The sequence below is a fragment of the Penaeus chinensis genome, chromosome 5, assembly GCF_019202785.1.
Source record: "Penaeus chinensis breed Huanghai No. 1 chromosome 5, ASM1920278v2, whole genome shotgun sequence".
Classification (NCBI taxonomy): Eukaryota; Metazoa; Arthropoda; class Malacostraca; order Decapoda; family Penaeidae; genus Penaeus; species Penaeus chinensis.
Genome location: NC_061823.1, coordinates 13,148,876 through 13,171,375, shown reverse-complemented (window position 1 = coordinate 13,171,375; position 22,500 = coordinate 13,148,876). Strand labels below are relative to the sequence as shown.

General features: G+C 36.8%; 6 protein-coding genes across 6 annotated transcripts in view; all 6 read left to right on the top strand.

Moving 5' to 3' along the window:
* The window catches only part of LOC125025389 (cuticle protein CP14.6-like), an 855-nt gene extending 222 nt beyond the window's left edge, over positions 1 to 633 (top strand). The window contains exons 2-3 of the mRNA XM_047613372.1: positions 1 to 201; positions 325 to 633. The exon at positions 1 to 201 is cut by the window's left edge and continues 26 nt beyond it. Coding sequence (XP_047469328.1) covers positions 1 to 201; positions 325 to 526 — 403 coding nt within the window. The 3' untranslated portion in view covers positions 527 to 633. The remainder of the gene's footprint in view (positions 202 to 324) is intronic.
* A 2,345-nt stretch (positions 634 to 2,978) lies between these two features.
* On the top strand, positions 2,979 to 3,817 carry LOC125025388 (cuticle protein AMP1A-like). Its single transcript, XM_047613371.1, has 3 exons — positions 2,979 to 2,996; positions 3,165 to 3,391; positions 3,507 to 3,817. Exons 1-3 carry the CDS (start codon positions 2,988 to 2,990, stop codon positions 3,706 to 3,708), a joined length of 438 nt encoding a protein of 145 aa, XP_047469327.1. The 5' UTR covers positions 2,979 to 2,987; the 3' UTR covers positions 3,709 to 3,817.
* A 2,157-nt stretch (positions 3,818 to 5,974) lies between these two features.
* LOC125025387 (cuticle protein AMP1A-like) lies at positions 5,975 to 6,831 on the top strand. Its single transcript, XM_047613370.1, has 3 exons — positions 5,975 to 5,989; positions 6,166 to 6,392; positions 6,521 to 6,831. Exons 1-3 carry the CDS (start codon positions 5,981 to 5,983, stop codon positions 6,720 to 6,722), a joined length of 438 nt encoding a protein of 145 aa, XP_047469326.1. The 5' UTR covers positions 5,975 to 5,980; the 3' UTR covers positions 6,723 to 6,831.
* A 2,315-nt stretch (positions 6,832 to 9,146) lies between these two features.
* On the top strand, positions 9,147 to 9,851 carry LOC125025386 (cuticle protein AMP1A-like). The gene is made up of 2 exons (XM_047613368.1): positions 9,147 to 9,416; positions 9,545 to 9,851. The coding sequence occupies exons 1-2, from the start codon at positions 9,154 to 9,156 to the stop codon at positions 9,744 to 9,746; spliced, it is 465 nt and encodes a 154-aa protein (XP_047469324.1). The 5' UTR covers positions 9,147 to 9,153; the 3' UTR covers positions 9,747 to 9,851.
* Positions 9,852 to 13,036: 3,185 nt separating this feature from the next.
* On the top strand, positions 13,037 to 13,812 carry LOC125025489 (cuticle protein AMP1A-like). Its single transcript, XM_047613502.1, has 3 exons — positions 13,037 to 13,105; positions 13,283 to 13,509; positions 13,611 to 13,812. The coding sequence occupies exons 1-3, from the start codon at positions 13,037 to 13,039 to the stop codon at positions 13,810 to 13,812; spliced, it is 498 nt and encodes a 165-aa protein (XP_047469458.1).
* Positions 13,813 to 19,849: 6,037 nt separating this feature from the next.
* The window catches only part of LOC125025488, a 10,661-nt gene continuing 8,010 nt past the window's right edge, over positions 19,850 to 22,500 (top strand). Inside the window, exons 1-4 of the mRNA XM_047613501.1 lie at positions 19,850 to 19,869; positions 20,047 to 20,273; positions 20,398 to 20,588; positions 22,189 to 22,279. Coding sequence (XP_047469457.1) covers positions 19,861 to 19,869; positions 20,047 to 20,273; positions 20,398 to 20,588; positions 22,189 to 22,279 — 518 coding nt within the window. The 5' untranslated portion in view covers positions 19,850 to 19,860. The remainder of the gene's footprint in view (positions 19,870 to 20,046; positions 20,274 to 20,397; positions 20,589 to 22,188; positions 22,280 to 22,500) is intronic.

The following is a 22,500-nucleotide window of genomic DNA, read 5'->3' as shown; positions in this document are numbered from 1 at the left end:
GGCTGCCGCCACTCCCCAGGGATACGAAGCCCCTGCACAGTCTCGGCGTGACTCTGAGGAAGTGCCCATCCTGAGGGACGACCGCGTGATCGATAACGACGGAAGGTACAACTTCGACGTGGAAACAGGAGACGGCATCGTGGTTTCAGAGTCTGGATCTCCCAGCGCAGACGGAGGCATTAACAGCGCTGGTTCTTACTCGTGAGTCTCGATAAATAATCGTGAACATATTGACAGTAACTTTTACAGCGTTTCGTGACGACTATATTCCATTTAATTCGTACAATACCATGATGCCAATCTCATCCATTTTCTCTTATTTAGCTATACTGCTCCTGATGGCACTCCCGTCCACGTGGAGTTCGTGGCTGACGAGAACGGCTTCCAGCCCCAGGGCGCCCATCTGCCAGTGGCCCCCGAGTTCCCCCATCCAATCCCCGATTTCGTCCTCGAGCAGATCGCCTTCGCCGCTGAGGAGGACGCCCGCAGGGCCAGGGAACCCTCCAACAGATACAGCGCCCCTTAGTTAGAATATCTTGCATTGTGTAAATATTATGATGATGTTCCATTGTTGAAGATTTGCATGATTTTTTTTGTTTATCCACACATTAGAATAAATAATACAATGTTAAATATAATTTTACTTCCAAAGGAAAATGTCTCTTAGCACATCTATGACTGGCCTTCCAAAACAATAAGCCAGTATTTAGTACAATTCAAATATTCGCTTGGTTTACTTTCCGCGTTTAAATAAGGAAAACAGGTACAGGTGTTTATCTGTTACAATTAAAATTGTTACAATAATTGATACCTAAAATAACATGGTTCTGTTTCAGTCTGCCATAAACAAGTGGGAGAGGGGACAGTGTTTTTACCTAATTATAACTATCTTGCTGGAAAAAAATAAGAATGAGTGATTGTTTCTTGATAAGGAATAGATAAGGGGAGAAATACATAAGAAATTGGTTAGACACATATGCATACATACATGTATGAATAAGCAAATATATAAATGAATACACATACAGGCACATTACACCCACACACACGTAAATAAATTTATACATTTAGATAACACACACACACATACACACACACACACACACACACACACACACACACACACACACACACACTCACACATAACTTTATTTGTCGTCAAAAACTAAGTTATTAAGATAAGAGTTTCTTGATATTATCTTCTAATTCATAGTATATGTATGGAGGTATAAGTACAACAATGCTATTTTTTTTTTCAAATCAATTAGCTTATCACCAGAATCACACTACCTTTCCTGGCATTGATTTGAAGGTAATTATATTAAATGCAGTATCTCGAGGAAAAGACACGTTATTATTTTTCACTTGTAGATAACAATGTTAGCCATATTTGTGTCAGGTTTTCTTTTTTATGTCATATAAATGCACTATTTCATAGGAAGCTGATAATAAGATGAAACTTACTCTGACCTCCAGAAAAAAAAAAAAAAAACACCAAAAAACACTCCATTCATTATCCTGATGTCACGCCATCTTGGAGAATGACCGTCATTTCTTGTTTTGATATAGTTAGTTTGATGAGAAGCTTAAATATCTGCGAAAACAGGTCACATGTCCATTTTCTCATAGACTGATGAATAAATAAGTATTCCTATATCACTCATAATAGAGTACAGAGTTTTTATATAACATCTACAATATCTAAGTTTTCTTATAGGTCACCTGCTTAATCTTTCATTGGAAATGATTTGTTTGCTGCTTTCCTAAGTCAAGAAGGTCAGCATATTTTCGGTAACAACAGCTTATAAACCATTTAGACACTGATGTATAGCTCTCTGAATTTTCAACAAACAAGCAATTTGTGATCTAGATTCGTTAATTATTCAGATATTTATACAGGAGTGTGTAAATGGTTCAAAAACTATCATTGATACTGACCTTCTGTGACAACAGCAGCTTCAAAACAACATTTCCTTCGAGTATGTCAGCAAGATCAAGTTTAACAAAGCTATTCGTTATCACCTGATCCGTGGGGTACTGAAAGCTGTTGGTCTGGTTCTATTCCCACAGTTACCGTTAAGAAAAAAAGAAAAAGAAAAAAAAAATACTGGCGATAAGCTTAGACAGATGAAACAACAAAAACAAAAGAGAAGCTCCAGGGGTAAGCGTGGAAAAGAGTACTTCATTTTTATTTTCTTCTCAGAAATTGAATATATGTATGAAACTATCAACCTTAAAAAAAAAAAAAAAAAAAAAAAAAAAAAAAACACTTAAATCTTTTTGGATGTGAATCTGGTGATTGTGAATCCTGTTTCCACATTTTTTGTTATCAAAAAATTTCACGGAAAAGGGAAGAAACGGAAATTTGAAGGGCCATTTTCCAGGGTGGCGGATGAACCCTAAAGGTGGATAAATAGGTCTTTTGATATGTTATTTTTAGAGGTTAAAGGATTTTATATTTCACACACACACACACACACACACACACACACACACGTTTATATATAATATATATGTGTGTGTAGATATATATATACACACACATATATGCATGAATGTGTACATGTATATACGTAATACATCATATATATGTATGTGTTTGTGTGTGCGTATACATACACATATTCAAATTATATATTTGTGAAAAAAGGCATACGACTGCACAGTACTTACACGCAGGCACACACGAGAACACACACACACACATACGTATATATAAATAGATATAAAGATAGATAAACATACATGAATATACAACATATACATACGTGCATACATACATACATTTGTGGATTTATTTGTGCATATATTTATATATATTTCTAATTAACTTCGTTGGAAAAAAAAAAAAAAGTGTAATACCGCTTGTGGACCTAAACTTTTTGAAAGTACAGTCTAATTGGCAAATGGCAACTTTTGCTTCTCTTGCGAAGATAAATACCTGCCTTGAGTCTCGTGAGGAGCAGATCACTCGCACAGTCTGTACCATGAAATTTGTAAGTATTTTCAAGCTGGTCACTCTTTGAAAATAAACCGTTGCTGTCTTCGAAAAGTATGATTATCAAGGCTGACATTCTGATGTTAAGAGGTTGCTATAATGTGCTGTTCAATAAAAAAATAAATTTCGCTGAACATGTCCTCAGTCTGCGATATATACTTTTCAGATTCTTGTTGCCGTGTTTGCCTGCGTGGCTGCTGCCGCTCCTCAGGGATATGAAGCCCCTGCACAGTCTCGTCGTGACTCTGACGAAGTGCCCATCCTGAGGGACGACCGCGTGATCGAGAACGACGGAAGGTACAACTTCGACGTGGAAACAGGAGACGGCATCGTGGTGTCAGAGTCTGGAGCTCCCAGCGCAGACGGAGGCATCAACAGTGCTGGTTCATACTCGTGAGTATCCGGAAAAAACAAGAATATATGGTTAGAGACTCCCATATTTCGTGACGGTTATATCTTCTCATAGTTCGTAAGATAGTTATTTTGTCATTCACTTTCTCTTAATTAGCTACACCGCTCCTGACGGCACTCCCGTCCACGTTGAGTTCGTGGCTGACGAGAAGGGCTTCCAGCCCCAGTCCGACCTCCTGCCCGTGGCCCCCGAGTTCCCCCACCCGATCCCCGACTTCGTCCTCGAGCAGATTGCCTTCGCCGCTGAGGAGGACGCCCGCAGAGCCAAGGAACCTTCCAACAGATACAGTGCTCCTTAATGAGAATATGCTGCAGAATATGTGTATATATTATGAAGATGTTCCGTTGTTGAAGATTTGCATACTCTTTCTATTTAAGCATTTATTAAAATAAATAATACAAATGTTACATATCTTTTCATCTCCCATGGGAAATGTCTATTATCATATTATTTATGACTGGTCTTCCCAAATCATCGGCCAACGTAAAGTATAAATGGAAATCATGGAACGATGCAGACACACATACTTCATTTAATTGTTGCGAATAAACGCAAAATGCAAAGAAATTGTACTCAAAAGAATATGATTCAGTTTCAAGGTGTTACTAGTGTGCCATGTGACATCATGGCCAGGTGGGAAAAGGGACTGTGTGCTTATATTTATGTAGATTAAGAAAAACTCCTTTGACTTGAGATACCTTGCTTGAAAAAAAAAAAAAAAAATGAAAAGAATGAGTGAACGTTTCGTAAACACATTTCTATGCATACATCTATTCATATATATACTTACATACATTCATGCACACATACATTGATATTTTAAAATAATCAAATTACCAAAACACCGCAGCAAATTTCGACCAATAAGAAGTTCTTAATACACATAGGAAGGAGTAAATACAAATAAGCCATTTTAGCAGCTTTCAAAGCATTAAGCTTAATCATCTGCATCACACTACAGTTCCTGGGATTGTTCTAGAAAATGTTTATTGCAAATTCGTTCTCTCGAGAGCGTCATTTTTTTTTAACATTAAGGCTACCATTTCTACCCGGATCACTGTGTAAGTCTTGTTGACCGAGTTGTGTTTTTATGTAACATCCATTGTTTTTATTGCGTAATCTTTCATTGGAAAATTGTTTATTGATCTCCCAAGTCAAGAAAGTCAGCTTGTTAACAATTTAGACACGATATATAACTCTCTGACTAATCAACAGACAAGCAACTGGTGATGTAGATTTGTTTAGCATTCAGATAGGTATCCATGAGTGGTTCAGAAATTGCCATTGACAACAGCAGCTTCGAGACATTTCCTTCGAGTATGTCAGCAGGATCGACTTTGATAAAGCAAGTTGTTATCACCTGATCAGTAAAGTACTGGGGTTGGTCATGTTCCCACAGTGTCGTGGAAAAGAGTTCTTGGATTTTTTTTCTCTCTAAGAACTTGAATAAAACTCATAAATAAGCCTAAATTTTTGGATATAAAACTAATGATTTTGAATCCAGTTTCCACTCTTTTGGATAAAAAAATATCACGGAAAAAGGAAGAAACAGCTATCGAAGTGGATAACCCCACGACAAAGAAGAAAAGATAATTAGCATTTTATCACCTAGCTCTAGTACAATGGAGCGTCCAAGAAAATATATATTGGACAAAAAAGGGCAAAAGTTTACACAGATTAAGAAACAACTCAAAACTATCTCATGGTGTGGTGTGGAAAAAGAGTACTTTATTTTTATTTTCTCTACGAAATTGAATATATATGAAACTGTTTGATACCTTTTTAGGCTCTGAAACTAATGATTTTGAAGCCTGTTTCTACGATATCTGATCAACAATTTTCACTGAAAAAGAAAGAAACAAATTTGGAGGCCGATCTCCAAGATGGCGGACAAAGCTCAGGTTGGATGAATGAGTCTTGATATGAAATTATTAAAGGTTAAGGGAATTTACATGCTAATTTTCTATTTCACACTCACCCGTGTGTGTATATATATGTATATATTTATATTCATGTATATGTATATAGATAATAAATCAAATATGCATATATATGATTTATTATATACACATCAAATATGCATGTATTCATATATACACACACACACACATACATATATATACACATAAACTGACAAATAAATGTAAACGTTGACATATTTGTGGAAATAGACACATATCAGTACATCATACACACATAGACATATACATAGACATACACACATACACGCAGGCACACACATGCGCAAACATACACACAGACATATGCTCTCAGACATACGCATGATATATACGTATATACGTATATATAAACAAATGTAAATATAGACAGACATACAAGAATATACACATACATGCATGCATAAATACATGCATACATAGTATATGTATGCATGTGCACGTGTATCATCTGTCATCCATCTTCTTATCTGTGGATGTGCATATGTGCAATGAACATGGTCCTGAACTAAAAATACAATCTAATTGGCAAATGGCAACTTTGCCTCTCTTGCGAAGATAAATACCTGCCTTGAGTCTCGTGAGAAGCAGATCACTCGCACAGTCTGTAACATGAAATTTGTATGTATCTACAAGTTAGCAACATCTGAAAATTATCCGCTGTTGTTTCCGAAAATTATGAATCCGACGGATGATATTCTGAAAACTTAAGGGTTGTTATAATGTGCTGTCCAATAAGAATAAATTGAATTTGAATTTTGATGAACTACTATCAGTATGCGATGAATACCTTTCAGATTCTCCTTGCCGTGTTTGCCTGCGTGGCTGCTGCCGCTCCCCAGGGATATGAAGCCCCTGCACAGGCTCGCCGAGACTCTGACGAGGTACCCATCCTGAGGGACGACCGAGTGATCGAGAACGACGGAAGGTACAACTTCGACGTGGAAACAGGAGACGGCATCGTGGTGTCAGAGTCTGGAGCTCCCAGCGCAGACGGAGGCATCAACAGTGCTGGATCATACTCGTGAGTATCCGGAAAGAAACAAGAATACATAGTTAGAAATTATACCAATATTTCGTGACGATTATATTATCATAAACTTCGTTAGAAAACCATGATAGTTATTTTGTCATCTACTTTCTCTTAATTAGCTACACCGCTCCTGACGGCACTCCCGTCCACGTTGAGTTCGTGGCTGACGAAAAGGGTTTCCAGCCTCAGTCCGACCTCCTGCCCGTGGCTCCCGAGTTCCCCCACCCGATCCCCGACTTCGTCCTCGAGCAGATTGCCTTCGCCGCTGAGGAGGACGCCCGCAGAGCCAAGGAACCTTCCAACAGATACAGTGCTCCTTAATGAGAATATGCTGCAGAATATGTGTATATATTATGAAGATGTTCCGTTGTTGAAGATTTGCATACTCTTTCTATTTAAGCATTTATTAAAATAAATAATACAAATGTTACATATCTTTTCATCTCCCATGGGAAATGTCTATTATCATATTATTTATGACTGGTCTTCCCAAATCATCGGCCAACGTAAAGTATAAATGGAAACCATGGAACGATGCAGACACACATACTTCATTTAATTGTTGCGAATAAACGCAAAATGCAAAGAAATTGTACTCAAAAGAATATGATTCAGTTTCAAGGTGTTATTAGTGTGCCATGTGACATCATGGCCAGGTGGGAAAAGGGACTGTGTGCTTATATTTATGTAGATTAAGAAAAACTCCTTTGACTTGAGATACCTTGCTTAAAAAAAAAAAAAAAAAAAAAAAAAAAGAACGAGTGAACGTTTCGTAAACACATTTCTATGCATACATCTATTCATATATATACTTACATACATTCATGCACACATACATTGATATTTTAAAATAATCAAATTACCAAAACACCGCAGCACATTTCGACCAATAACAAGTTCTTAATACACATAGGAAGGAGTAAGTACAAATAAGCCATTTTAGCAGCTTTCAAAGCATTAAGCTTAATCATCTGCATCACACTACAGTTCCTGGGATTGTTCTAGAAAATGTTTATTGCAAATTCGTTCTCTCGAGAGCGTCATTTTTTTAAACATTAAGGCTACCATTTCTACCCGGATCACTGTGTAAGTCTTGTTGACCGAGTTGTGTTTTTATGTAACATCCACTGATTTTATTGGGTTATCTTTCATTGGAAAATTGTTTATTGATCTCCCAAGTCAAGAAAGTCAGCTTGTTAATAATTTAGACACGATATATAACTCTCTGACTAATCAACAGACAAGCAACTAGTGATGTAGATTTGTTAAGCATTCAGATATCTATCCATGAGTGGTTCAGAAATTGCCATTGACAACAGCAGCTTCGAGACATTTCCTTCGAGTATGTCAGCAGGATCGACTTTGATAAAGCAAGTTGTTATCACCTGATCAGTGAAGTACTGGGGTTGGTCATGTTTCCACAGTGTCGTGGAAAAGAGTTCTTGATTTTTTTTCTCTCTAAGAACTTGAATGTATCTATAAAACTCATAAACAAGCCTAAATTTTTGGATACAAAACTAATGATTTTGAATCCAGTTTCCACTCTTTTGGATAAACAATTTTCACGGAAAAAGGAAGAAACGGCTATCGAAGTGAATAACCCTTCGAGAAAGAAGAAAAGATAATTAGCATTTTATCACCTAGCTCTAATACAATGGAGCGTCCAAGAAAATATATATTGGACAAAAAAGGGCAAAAGTTTACACAGATTAAGAAACAACTCAAAACTATCTCATGGTGTGGCGTGGAAAAAGAGTACTTTATTTTTATTTACACTACGAAATTGAATATATATGAAACTGTTTGATACCTTTTTAGGTTCTGAAACGAATGATTTTGAAGCCTGTTTCTACGATATCTGATCAACAATTTTCACTGAAAAAGAAAGAAACAAATTTGAAGGCCGTTCTCCAAGATGGCGGACAAAGCTCAGGTTGGATGAATGAGTCTTGATATGAAATTATTAAAGGTTAAGGGAATTTACATGCCAATTTTCTATTTCACTCACCCGTGTGTGTATATATATATGTATATATTTATATTCATATATATGTATATAGATAATAAATCAAATATGCATATATATAATTTATTATATACACATCAAATCTGCATGTATTCATATATAAACATACATACATATATATATATATTTACACATAAACTGACAAATAAATGCGAACGTGACATATTTGTGGAAATAGACACATATCAGTACATCATACACACATAGACATATACATAGACATACACACATGCACGCAGGCACACACATGCGTAAACATACACACAAACATATGCTCTCAGACATACGCATGATATATACGTATATACGTATATATAAACAAATGTAAATATAGACAGACATACAAGAATATACACATACATGCATGCATGAATACATGCATACATAGTATATGTATGCATGTGCGTGTGTATCATCTGTTATCCATCTTCCTATCTGTGGATGTGCATATGTGCAATGAACATGGTCCTGAACTAAAAATACAATCTAATTGGCAAATGGCAACTTTGCTTCTCTTGCGAAGATAAATACCTGCCTTGAGTCTCGTGAGAAGCAGATCACTCACACAGTCTGTAACATGAAATTTGTATGTATCTACAAGTTAACAACATCTGAAAATTAACCGCTGTTGTTTCCGAAAATTATGAATCCGGCGGATGATATTCTGAAAACTTAAGGGTTGTTATAATGCGCTGTCCAATAAGAATAATTTGAATTTGAACTTTGATGAACTACCATCAGTATGCGATGAATACCTTTCAGATTCTTCTTGCCGTGTTTGCCTGCGTGGCTGCTGCCGCTCCCCAGGGATATGAAGCCCCTGCACAATCTCGGCGTGACTCTGACGAAGTGCCCATACTGAGGGACGACCGCGTGATCGAGAACGACGGAAGGTACAACTTCGACGTGGAAACAGGAGACGGCATCGTGGTGTCAGAGTCTGGAGCTCCCAGCGCAGACGGAGGCATCAACAGTGCTGGATCATACTCGTGAGTATCCGGAAAGAAACAAGAATACATAGTTAGAAATTATACCAATATTTCGTGACGATTATATCTTCATAAAGTTCGTTAGAAAACCATGATAGTTATTTTGTCATCTACTTTCTCTTAATTAGCTACACCGCTCCTGACGGCACTCCCGTCCACGTTGAGTTCGTGGCTGACGAAAAGGGTTTCCAGCCTCAGTCCGACCTCCTGCCCGTGGCCCCCGAGTTCCCCCACCCGATCCCCGACTTCGTCCTCGATCAGATTGCCTTCGCCGCTGAGGAGGACGCCCGCAGAGCCAAGGAACCTTCCAACAGATACAGTGCTCCTTAATGAGAATATGTTGCAGAATATGTGTATATATTATGATGTTTCGTTGTTGAAGATTTGCAAGCCCTTCCTATTTAATCATTCATTAAAATAAATAATACAGTGTTACACATATTTTCATTTCCTAAGGATGTCTCTTATAATGTTTATGAATGACTTCCAAAATGATCGGCCATCATAAAATATAGATGGAAAATAATTAAAGGAACAATATAGGCATAGATACTTCATTCAACTAGAGATAAAAAAAAAACTAGTTTGCACACACATATATATACATATCTTTACATGTGTACATCCATTCATTTATATATTAACATACAGATTCATGCACACACATTGTTTTAAAACGACCAAATCACTAAAACACCATATAAGATTCACTAAGAAAAGCCTTGTGGTTTTAGCTTTTAGCTAATAATTCTAATTACACGCAGGAAAGGGTAAATACCATTGTTGTAGAAAGTTCGTTATATCTCGAGAGTGCCATTTTTTCCACTTTTAGACTACCATGTCTGCTTGGATCACTTAGTTTGTTGATCGAGCAGCCGGTGCTTCTTCTCACCCATTGGTTGGACGGACGTTTAACTCCATCAAAAGATTAGAAAAAAAATAGTACACTGATTTTTAGGAAGCTGAAAACTGGCACGCAACTTGCTATGATCTCAAGAAATACAATATCAAAGCCCGCTCCATTTACGAACCTTCTCCCGCCATCTTGGAAAATGTCTCCCATTTTGAAAAATAAGTTGGTTTAATGATAAAAAGTGGGAAGCTTAAATACCTACGAAAACAGGTCATATGCTCGTTTTTCTCTGATAAAATGATGCATCAGTAATTAAATGAAAATTGTTGGAACGAAGAAATAATAGGTACTTTATCACTCATGACAGAATACAGATAACCATTTTTATGTAACATCCACTGTGTTTCTGCTTTCTTATAATTTACCTGCATAATCTTTAATTGGAAAGTATCTGTTGTTTTCCTAAGTCAAGAAGATTAGCATGTTTCCAGTAACAACAGCTTTTAAATGATTTAGACACCGGTCTATAACTTTGACTAATCAACATACAAGCAACTGGTGATGCAGATTCGTTAATTGTTCAGATAGCTATACGTGTGTCTAAATGGTTCAGAAACTGTCATTGACAACAGCAGCTTCAAGACATTTCCTTAGAGTATGTCAGCAGGATCAGCTTTGACCAAGGAACTTGTTATCACCTGATCTGTGAGCTATTGGAAGCCGCTGGGTTGGTTATTTCTCACAGTGTCATGCAAAAGACTACTTCATTTTTATTTCCTCTAAGAAATTTAATGTATCTATGAAACTGCCACTCGATTTTTTTTAATTGGATATGAAACTAGTGATTTTGAATCCTGTTTTCATTAATTTGAATAACCAATTTAAAAGGAAAAAAAAAAAAAAAAAAATTGGGAAGCCTTTTCCAAAATGGCGGACGAAGCTCCGGGAGCATGAATAGGTATTTTGATGTATAATTTTTAGAGGTTAAAGGAATTTACGTGTCGATTACACGTAATATATATATATATATATATATATATATACATACATGCATATACACATATGTGTATTTATGTATATATATAATGCATCAAATATACATATGCATATATATATATATATATATATATATATATATATAAACACACATACGTATATATATATATATATATATATGTGTGTGTGTGTGTGTGTGTGTGTGTGTGTGTGTGTAAACATATGCGCTCCCAAACACACATAAATACAATGACAGATACAGACTTGCGTTGTTTAAGTAACATCCCTGTGTTTCTGCTGTCCCATAAGTTACCTACGTAATATTTCACTGGAAATTACTTGTTTGTTGCTTTCCTAAGTTAAGAAGCATGTTTCCAGTAACAACAGCTTTTAAAACATTTAGGCAATGATGTAAACTCATTAGGTAATCAACATACAAGCAACTGGTGATCTATACCTAAACGGTTCAGAAACTGCCTTTGATAATGACCTTCTGCGGAAATAAAAGCTTCGAGCAACACTTCCTTGGAGTATGTCAGCAGGATCAACTTTGACAAAGCAACTTGACATTGCTTGCTCCGTGGGGTACTGGAAGCCGCTGAGTTGATCCTGTTCCCATAGAGTTACCGCTAGAAATTCCAGTTATCGACGTGGATATCCCGTCGATGAAGAAGTAAAAATTATAAGTACTTTATCACCTAAATGTTTTGCAATAGAGTGTCCAAGGAAAAAAAAAAAAAAAAAAAATATTCCGGACAAAAAGGGCAAGAGATTACACAGATGTTTAAAGAACAAAGTAAATCTATCTCATGGTGTGGCGTGGAAAAGAGTACTTCATTTTTATTTTTTTCTTAGAAATTGAATGTATGTATGAAACTGTCTCATAAAAAAAAAAAAAAAAATGGATGTAAAACCAGTGTTATTGAATGTTGATTCCACATTTTTGTATATATAAAAAAAATATATATATATATCGGAAAAAAGGGGAAAAAACAACAGAAATTTGGAGGCATTTTCCCAAGATTTGCGGACGAAGCTCAGGGTGGATGAATGGGTGTTTTGCGATATACCTATTAGAGGTTAAAGGAATTTACGTGCCGATTTTCTATTTCACGCACACGTGTGTGTGTGTGTGTGTGTGTGTGTGTGTGTGTGTGTGTGTGTGTGTATATATATACACACACACACATACATACATACATACATACATACATACATATATACACACATATACATATATATGTGTTTTTGTGTGTGCGTATATATACATAGTACATCAAATATGCATATATATATGTATATATATATATATATATATATATATATATATATATGCACATACTGACACATACATGTATACAAATATATATACAGAAACACATAAATACAAACGTTGATATATTTGTGGAAATAGACACATCGGTATGCAGTACATGCATACACACACATACACCTGCGTAAGCACGCACTCATACGCGGAGGCACACTCAAACGCGGTCGCGGAACATACACACGCAGACATACACTCCTATACATATATCTATATATGTATTTACGTATATATAATTAGATATATTGAATAGACATACAAGAATATACAAATGTATGCATGCACAAATACGGACATATGTAGTATATGTGTGCATGTATGATCTGTCACCCATATTCTTATCTATGGATGTATTTGTGTATATGTGCAATGAACATTCCGATGGGTAAAACACAAATGTTATCATACCACTTTTGGACATGAACTAAAAGTCCTATCTAAATGGTGAATGGTACCTGCATTGAGTTTCGTGAGAAGCAGAACACTCGCACAGTCTGTAACATGAAAGTTGTAAGTATTTACAAGTTGGCCACTTCTGAAATGAACCGTTGCTGTTTCCGAAAATTATGAATCCTAAGGCTGAAACTCAGTGATGTAGAAGGGTTGCTAAAATGTGCTGTTCAGTAGGAATAATTTGAATTTGAATTTTGCCGAGTATGCCATCAGTCTGGGATGAAAACCTTTCAGATTCTTGTTGCCGCGTTTGCCTGCGTGGCTGTTGCCGCTCCTCAGGGATATGAAGCCCCTGCACAGTCTCGGCGTGACTCCGATGAAGTGCCCATCCTGAGGGACGACCGCGTGATCGATGACGACGGAAGGTACAACTTCGACGTGGGAACAGGAGACGGCATCGTGGTGTCAGAGTCTGGAGCTCCCAGCGCAGACGGAGGCATCAACAGTGCTGGTTCATACTCGTGAGTATCCGGAAAGAAACACGAATATATTGATAGAAATTATGCTAATATTTCGTGATGATTATAGCTTCATATAGTTCATAAGACTTTCTCTTAATCAGCTACACCGCTCCTGACGGCACTCCTGTTCACGTTGATTTCGTGGCTGACGAGAAGGGCTTCCAGCCCCAGTCCGACCTCCTGCCCGTGGCTCCCGAGTTCCCCCACCCGATCCCCGACTTCGTCCAGGACCAGATTGCCTTCGCCGCTGAGGAGGATGCCCGCAGAGCCAAGGAACCTTCCAACAGATACAGCGCTCCTTAATCAGAATGTGTTACAGAATATGTGTAAATATTATGATGTTCGGTTGTTGACGATTTACAAGCCCTTCCTATTTAATCATTCATTAAAATAAATAATACAATGTTACACATGTCTTATCATGTTTCTTATAACTGGCCTTCCAAAATAACCGGCCAGCATAAAATATAGATGAAAAGTAAGTAAAAAGCACATGTACGTTCATACGAAAAATAATGTGTGTCTGTGTTCAGTGTGTTATATATCTGCTATGTGAAATCATGGCGAGATGGGAAAGGGGACAGTGTACTTACATTTATATAGACTAAGAATATCTTCTGTGAATTGAGGTATCTTGCTGTTAAAAATAAAAGAACAAGCGATCGTTTCTTGGAATGTGGATAACCAAAGGAAGATATAATATTTAGTTTGCACACACATACTTTTAATTTATATGTATACTTCCATTCAAATATACTAATACGTACATTCATGCACAGGCATTAATGTTTTAAAATCATCAAATCACTAAAACACCGTAGCAAATTGATTTACTACGACCACTATAAGAAAACTTGTGGTTCCTAGCTTTTAACTAATAATTCTAAATATAGCTTGAAGTATATACAACTACGCCATTTTAACAGCTTTCAAACTATTAAACGTTATCAAACGTATCACACTACCGTTCCTGGCATTGTGCTTGAAAATGCTGATAGCAAATTCGTTCTCTCGACAGCGCCATTTTATTTTTATTTTTTTTTACTTATAGACTACCATGTCTGTCTGGATCACTGTGTCAAAAGTTTGTCGACCGAGCAGCCGACGATTCTGCTTATGCATTGGCTGGGAAGACGTTTAACCCCTTGGATAGATTAAAAAAAATAACAAATTTATAGGAAACTTAACATTGGCTTGCAACTTCCATTGATCTTTAGAAATAAAATATCAAAGCCCGCTCCATTAACTGCTCTTCTTCAGCCATCTTGAAAAATGGCTACCATTTTTTTAAAATACAGTTGCTTTGATAATAAAAACAAGTGGAAAGCATATATACAATACGGGTCATATGCTATTTTTTCTCTTTGAATGACGGTTCCGTAGTCAAATGAAAATTCCTGGAACCACTCATGACAGAATACAGTGTTGCGTTTTGTATCATCCACTGTGTTACCTGCGTAATCTTTCATTTGGAAATTATTTGTTGTTTTCCTGTCAAGAAGGTCAGCATGTTTCGAGTAACTAAATTATTTTAAACCTTTTAGACAATGATGTAAACTCTCTGAGTAATTAACATACAAACAACTAATGAGCTATACCTGAGTCTAAGTGGTTCAGAAACTGTCATTAATAATGACCTGCGACAATATAAGCTTCGAGCAACATTTACTTCGAGTATATCAGCAGGATCAACTTTGACAAAGCAACTTTATATCACCTCTCTGATTAGTCTCTGACTAATCAACATACAAGCAACTGGTGATGTAGATTTGTTAGTTGTTCAGATAACTATACATGAGTCTCTAAATGGTTCAGAAACTGTTACTGACTCTGACCTGCGACAGCAACAACTTTCCTTCGAGTATGTCAGCAGAATCAACTTTGACAAAGCACCTTGTTATCACCTGATCAATGGGTACTGGAAGCCATCGGGTTGGTTATGTTCCCACATAGTGGCTTGGGAAAGAGTACTTCATTATTTTTCTTCTAAGAAATGTAATGTATCTATGAAACTGTCACTCTCATAAAAAGCTTAAAACCATTGTACATGAAACTTGTGATTTGAAATCCTGTTTCTTCATCCAAAATTTACACGGAAAAATGAAGAAACAGAAATTTGGAGACCGTTTTCCAAGGTAGATAATTAGGTCTTTTCGGATCTAGCAATGCACAAGTTAAAAGGAGAGTGCAGGTAGGACGGAATTTGTGGAGAAAAGTGACGGTAGTTTTGTGTGACAGGAACATGCCAACAGAAGCGAGGGGAAAATCCATAGGACGGAAGACCAGCAATAATGTATGACATGGAGACAGTACCACTAACAAAGTTTAAAGAATAAAAGATGGAGGTGGCAGAGATGCGAATGTTGATTCACTCTGGGTCTCACACATAAAAACAGAATAAGGAATGAGACAGTGAGGGACATGCTAACTACAAGAAGGCTTAGGGAGACTGAGATGGTTTGGGCACGTGAAAAGAAGGGAAGAGAACTACGTTGGTCGATGAATGTTGCAGATGGCACCAGCTGGAGACGAAAATGCAGACCGAAAAGGCGTTTTATGAACATCAGAGATATGATGCAAGTAGGTGCTGCGGAAGAGGACACACAAGATGGAAAGAGATGGAGAAAGTTGACGCGCTGTGGCGACCACTGATACAGGGATTAAGCAAAAGACAAAGGAAATGAATGGGTCTTTTTGATATGTCATTTTAGAGGTTAAAGGAATTAACTTGTCGATTTTATGCCACACACACACACACACACACACACACTCACACACTCACACACTCACACACTCACACACTCACACACTCACACACTCACACACTCACACTCACACTCACACTCACACACACACACACACATACATATGTATATATATATATGTTTATGCATGTATTCATGTATATACACAATACATCAGATATGCATATATATATATGATGTATTATACAGTATATACACATCAAATATGCACACACACAAACACACAAATGCAAACGATGATATATTTGAAAAAAGACATATATCATTATAAAATACATGCATACTCACATACGCAAACATATATATATATATATATATATATACGTATATATATTAATAGATTTGGACATAGACATGAATATATACATTCATGCATGCATACGTAGCATAAGCGTGCATGTGTGCATCACGTAACCCATTGTATCTGCGGATGTATTTGTACATATGTTCAATGAACATTCCATTGGATAAAACAACTTTTACCATACTGCACGTGAACCTGATCTAAACCAATAATCTAATTGGCAAATGGCAACTTTGCATAGGATAAATACCTGCATTGAGTCTCGTGAGAGGCAGATCACTCGCAGTCTGTAACATGAAATTTGTAAGTATTTGTAAGTTGCCCACTTCTGAAAAAGAACCGCTGTTGCTTCCGAAAATTATGAATCCCAAGACTGATATTCTAAAAACCTTGTGATTTTTAAGGGTTGCTATGTGCTGTTCAATTTGAATTTGAACTTTACCGAACATGCAGTCAGTCTGTGATGAATACCTTTCAGATACTTGTTGCCGTGTTTGCCTGCGTGGCTGCTGCCGCACCCCAGGGATATGAAGCCCCTGCACAGTCTCGGCGTGACTCCGATGAAGTGCCCATCCTGAGGGACGACCGCGTGATCGAGAACGACGGAAGGTACAACTTCGACGTGGAAACAGGAGACGGCATCGTGGTGTCAGAGTCTGGAGCTCCCAGCGCAGACGGAGGCATCAACAGTGCTGGTTCATACTCGTGAGTATCCGGAAAGAAACAAGAATATAGAGAAATTATACCAATATTTCGTAACGGATATATTTTCATATAATTCCTAAGAAAATACTGATACTTATCTAGTCATTCACTTTCTCTTAATTAGCTACACCGCCCCTGACGGCACTCCCGTCCACGTTGAGTTCGTGGCTGACGAGAAGGGCTTCCAGCCTCAGTCCGACCTCCTGCCCGTGGCCCCCGAGTTCCCCCACCCGATCCCCGACTTCGTCCTCGAGCAGATTGCCTTCGCCGCTGAGGAGGACGCCCGCAGAGCCAAGGAACCTTCCAACAGATACAGTGCTCCTTAATGAGAATATGTTGCAGAATATGTGTATATATTATGAAGATGTTCCGTTGTTGAAGTTTCTATTCAATCATTAAAATAAAGAATATAACGTCACATATAGTTCCTTTTCCTAAGGAAAATGTCTCTTGTGTTTATTATACTGGTCTTCGAAAACAATCGGCCAACATAGAGGTAATTCATTTATCTGTTGCAAATAAACGCAAAATACACAGATATACTCAAAAGAATATGTTTCCGTATTCTGTGTTTCTTGTTATAAATGTGCCATGTGACATCATGGCGAAGTGTGAGATCAGTGTGCCTACCTTTATATAGACTAACAAGTATCTTGCTGGAAAACGAAAAGAACTTGTTTCTTGGACTATGGATAACTAAAGAAACAGATAAAGAATAGTTTGCATACATGTATATTATTTTAATTCAATGTATACATCCATTTATATATAAGCATGCACACAGAAACACACACATTAATGCTTTAAAATTTTCAAATCATTAAGACACTGTAGCAAATTCATATGCTACAGTCACTAAAAGAAGACATGCAGTTTCGAGAGCAACCGATGATTCTGCTCACCCATTAATTGGGATCTGAAAAATAGTATATTAATCTATAGGAAGCTAATCACTGGCGTGCAACTTCCATTGATCTCTAGAAATAAAGTATGAAAAGGCGCTCCATTAACTAACCTACTCTTCTACCGCCATCTTGGAAACTGGCTACCATTTTTCTAAATACAATTGGTTTGATGATAAAGTAGGAAGCATAGTTATCTACGAAAACAGGCCACATGCTCATTTTCTTTTAGAATGACGGTTCCATAGTTAAATAAAAATTCTCAGAACGGAGAATAAAAAAGTACACCACTCATGATAGAATACAGAGTTGTGTTATTATGTAAGATCCACTGTTTCTTTCTTATAAGTTACTTGCATAATCTTTTACTGGAAATTATTTGTTTGTTGTTTTCCTAAGTCAAAAAGGTCAGCATGTTTTCAGTAACAACAGCTTTTACACCATTTAGACTGATGTGTAAGTTTCTGACTTATCAACATACAAGCAACTGGTGATACAGATTGATCAATCATTCAGATATCTATTCAGCTTCAAGATAACATTTCAAGTATGTCGCCAGGATCAAGTTTGACAAAGGTAATTGTTAACACCTGCTCCGTGAGGTACTGGAAGCCGTTGGGCTGGTCCTGTTCCCATAAAGTGACCGCTAAAAGTTCCAGATATCGAAGTGGATAATTTCGATAAAGAATTAAAGATTAGCACCTTGCCACGTAGCTCTATTGCAACGGAGCGTATACGAAAAAAGTACTGGGGAAAAAGATTAATAAAAAAATATTATGATTGTTAAAATAGTCCTTTAATTTTATTTCATCTAAGAAATTGAATATATAAGAGAAACTGTCACCTTTAAAAAAAGACAAAAAAACTAGTTTTTTAATCCTGTTTTCACTATTTTTGATCAGCAATTTTCACGGAAAAAGGACGAAACAGAAATTTGGAGATAAACCTCATGATGGATAGAATCCGATTTGCTATTTCACACACACGTGTATATATATATATGCTTGTATATATGTATATACATAATACATTATATATATATGTATATATATACGTATATATATGCATGTATATTTATATATATACATATATATACATGTATATATATATGTGTATATATATATGTAAATGTAAATTTATACATATGCATATATGTGTGGAAACACACACATAAAGGCAAATGTTTATATATATTTGTGGAAAAAGACACACCAGTATACAGTACATGCGTTCATATACACATTCACACAGAAACACAAACACATATACACGCAGGCACACACACTTACGCACGCACACATATACAGACATATATAGTCATTTAGATACACATATATATACGTATGTATATGGAGAGAGATATAGACAGAAAGACATATATGAATATACACACATATACATGCATGCATAAATGCATACATACATATGTAGTATATATGTATAACTGTGTAACATCTGTCACCCATATTCTTATCTGTGGATTTATTTGTGCATGTCTGCAAGATATACATATTTCTAATTAACTCCGTTGAAGAAAACACAACTTTTGTTATACCACACGTTGACCTGAAATAAAAGTCGAATCTAACTGGCAAATGGCAACTTTGCTTCTCCCGCGAAGATAAATGCTTGCACCGAGTCTCGTGAGCAGCAGATCGCTCGCACAGTCTGTACCATGAAATTTGTAAGTATTTGCAACTTGGCCACTTCTGAAAATTAATCGCTGCTGTTTCCGAAAATTATGAATCCGAAGTCTGAAACTCAGTGGTGTCGAAAGATTGCTATAAATGCTGTTCAATAAAAATAATATGAATTTGAACTTTGCTGAACATGCCATAAGTCTGCGATGAATACCTTTCAGATTCTTGTTGCCGTGTTTGCCTGCGTGGCTGCTGCCGCTCCCCAGGGATATGAAGCCCCTGCACAGTCTCGGCGTGACTCCGATGAAGTGCCCATCCTGAGGGACGACCGCGTGATCGAGAACGACGGAAGGTACAACTTCGACGTGGAAACAGGAGACGGCATCGTGGTGTCAGAGTCTGGAGCTCCCAGCGCAGACGGAGGCATCAACAGTGCTGGTTCATACTCGTGAGTATCCGGAAAGAAACAAGAATATAGAGAAGTTATACCAATATTTCGTAACGGTTATATTTTCATATAATTCGTAAGAAAATACTGATACTTATCTAGTCATTCACTTTCTCTTAATTAGCTACACTGCTCCTGACGGCACTCCCGTCCACGTTGAGTTCGTGGCTGACGAGAAGGGCTTCCAGCCTCAGTCCGACCTCCTGCCCGTGGCTCCCGAGTTCCCCCACCCCATCCCCGATTTCGTCCTCGATCAGATTGCCTTCGCCGCTGAGGAGGATGCCCGTAGAGCCAAGGAACCTTCCAACAGATACAGCGCTCCTTAATCAAGATATGTTGCAGAATATGTGTATATATTATGAAGATGTTCCGTTGTTGAAGATTTGCATACTCTTTATATTTAATAATTCATCAAAATAAATATTACAATGTTACATATTTTTTCATCTCCTAAGGAAAATGTTGTTTATCATATCAATTATGACTGGTCAACCATAATAATTGGCCACCATAAAGTATAGATGAAAATGAATTAAAGGAACAATGCTGACACAAATGATACTCACAAGAATGCGATTCTGTGTTTAGTGTGTTATAAGTGTGCCTACGTTGTAATGAATTCCACGACAATGAGCGAACGACAACCATCAGTACAAGCTTAAGCAAGCGTTCTGGTACGTAATTATACACCTTGGTAATCCGCGTATGGAAATTTTCGTGATGCAGCTAAAGAGCGGGAATGAGGAGACAACTCCAACGCCAAGGTCGGCAAAGTAACCTTGGCTGCGTTTGACTGAAGCCGGAAACAATTTGCCACAAAATCATGGTGATATATCATGTATATGCTTGATATTGCAAAAAAGTTGGTATATTTCCCCTAATTGAATTGTTTTAAAATAATATGTTTCGCAAATGAAGGATAAAATGTATATATTTCACAAACGAAGGATTAACATGAAATATTTCACAGATGAAGGATTAGAATTATATTTTTCATAAGAGAAAGATAAAAATTATATATTTCACAAATTAAGGATTAAAATGAGGTATTTCACAAATTTAATATTAGAACCAGTACTTTATGGTGCATGGTGCTTACCTTTATATAGACTAAGAATAATTCAAGTATTTTGATGAAAAAAAAAAGAAAAAAAAGAAAAAGGGATTGTTTCTTGAACTGTGGACAACCCAAAGAAGAAAGAGAGAGGGAAAATATAGTTTGCACACACACACACATATTTATATTCATATGTATACACTCATTCATATATGTACATATACACACATTTATTCACGTTTATCATTTATACACATATATATCAATCATAGAACTGGCACAGAAGTAAATACAACTACGCTATTTTAACAGGTTTCAAATCGTTGAGCTTTATCTTCATCATTCTGGCATTGTTATTGAAAATGTTAAAAACAAATTCATCATTTTTTTTCTTCTTTATACAAGCACCTTTCTGAAACTTTTAACAAAATCAAGAAGACCTGAGGCTATGCATTATTAATAACTATTGGCTCAAAAACACAAGAAGACATAACTGACGCTAAAGAGTAGTTCTCCATTACATTTTACGATTGTGCTAAACCGGAAAAAAAAACTAAATTAATTTCGATTAAAGTGTTTTCGGAAAGCAACGGTTCGCTATAAAATACAAACGAATATTGAAAGTCGCAGACAGACAACGACAATACATTTTCCTTCGAGTATATCACTAAGTTCAACTTTGACAAAGTAAATCGCTACCATCTGATCAGTTTGGAAGGACACTGGAAACCGCTGGTTCGGTCCTGTTGCCACAGATTCACACCAAGCGCCAGTTACCATTTTTCATATCTATATGTATTGTCTTCGCCGCGTACAAGCTGGTCTAAAATGTTTTGAGAGTACGTATTTCTTTTCAAGGAATTTCATGCTCCAATGATGCAAAACTTGACGAAGAGGAAATAGAAGATGATTCAGAAATCGAAGTCACCAGAGTGGACGACTGTCAATGGTGACCAGCAGAAAACTAGTTATACGGGAATGTTATCATGGGAAGTCTTAGATAATTGGAAAAAGCCCCGATAAAGAACGTAATAAAGTACACACGTTACCGCTTAGCTATACTGCATAAAAGGGAAAAGAGGACACATAATAAAGTTACAGAACAGAACTTTGATTTACTGGGGATAGTAACTGTGGAAAGGAGTAATTTATTCTCATTCTTAATCCTAA

What these genes read in the sequence shown, in the direction of transcription:
- LOC125025388 (XM_047613371.1), top strand. An exon ending in AACAGTGCTGGTTCATACTC is followed by an intron (nt 3,392 to 3,506) that starts GTGAGTATCCGG and finishes TCTCTTAATTAG; the next exon opens with CTACACCGCTCCTGACGGCA.
- LOC125025489 (XM_047613502.1), top strand. Translation starts at nt 13,037, where the DNA reads ATGGTGAATGGTACCTGCATTGAGTTTCGTGAGAAGCAGAACACTCGC. An exon ending in CAGTCTGTAACATGAAAGTT is followed by an intron (nt 13,106 to 13,282) that starts GTAAGTATTTAC and finishes AAAACCTTTCAG; the next exon opens with ATTCTTGTTGCCGCGTTTGC. An exon ending in AACAGTGCTGGTTCATACTC is followed by an intron (nt 13,510 to 13,610) that starts GTGAGTATCCGG and finishes TCTCTTAATCAG; the next exon opens with CTACACCGCTCCTGACGGCA.
- LOC125025387 (XM_047613370.1), top strand. An exon ending in AACAGTGCTGGATCATACTC is followed by an intron (nt 6,393 to 6,520) that starts GTGAGTATCCGG and finishes TCTCTTAATTAG; the next exon opens with CTACACCGCTCCTGACGGCA.
- LOC125025386 (XM_047613368.1), top strand. Translation starts at nt 9,154, where the DNA reads ATGAACTACCATCAGTATGCGATGAATACCTTTCAGATTCTTCTTGCC. An exon ending in AACAGTGCTGGATCATACTC is followed by an intron (nt 9,417 to 9,544) that starts GTGAGTATCCGG and finishes TCTCTTAATTAG; the next exon opens with CTACACCGCTCCTGACGGCA.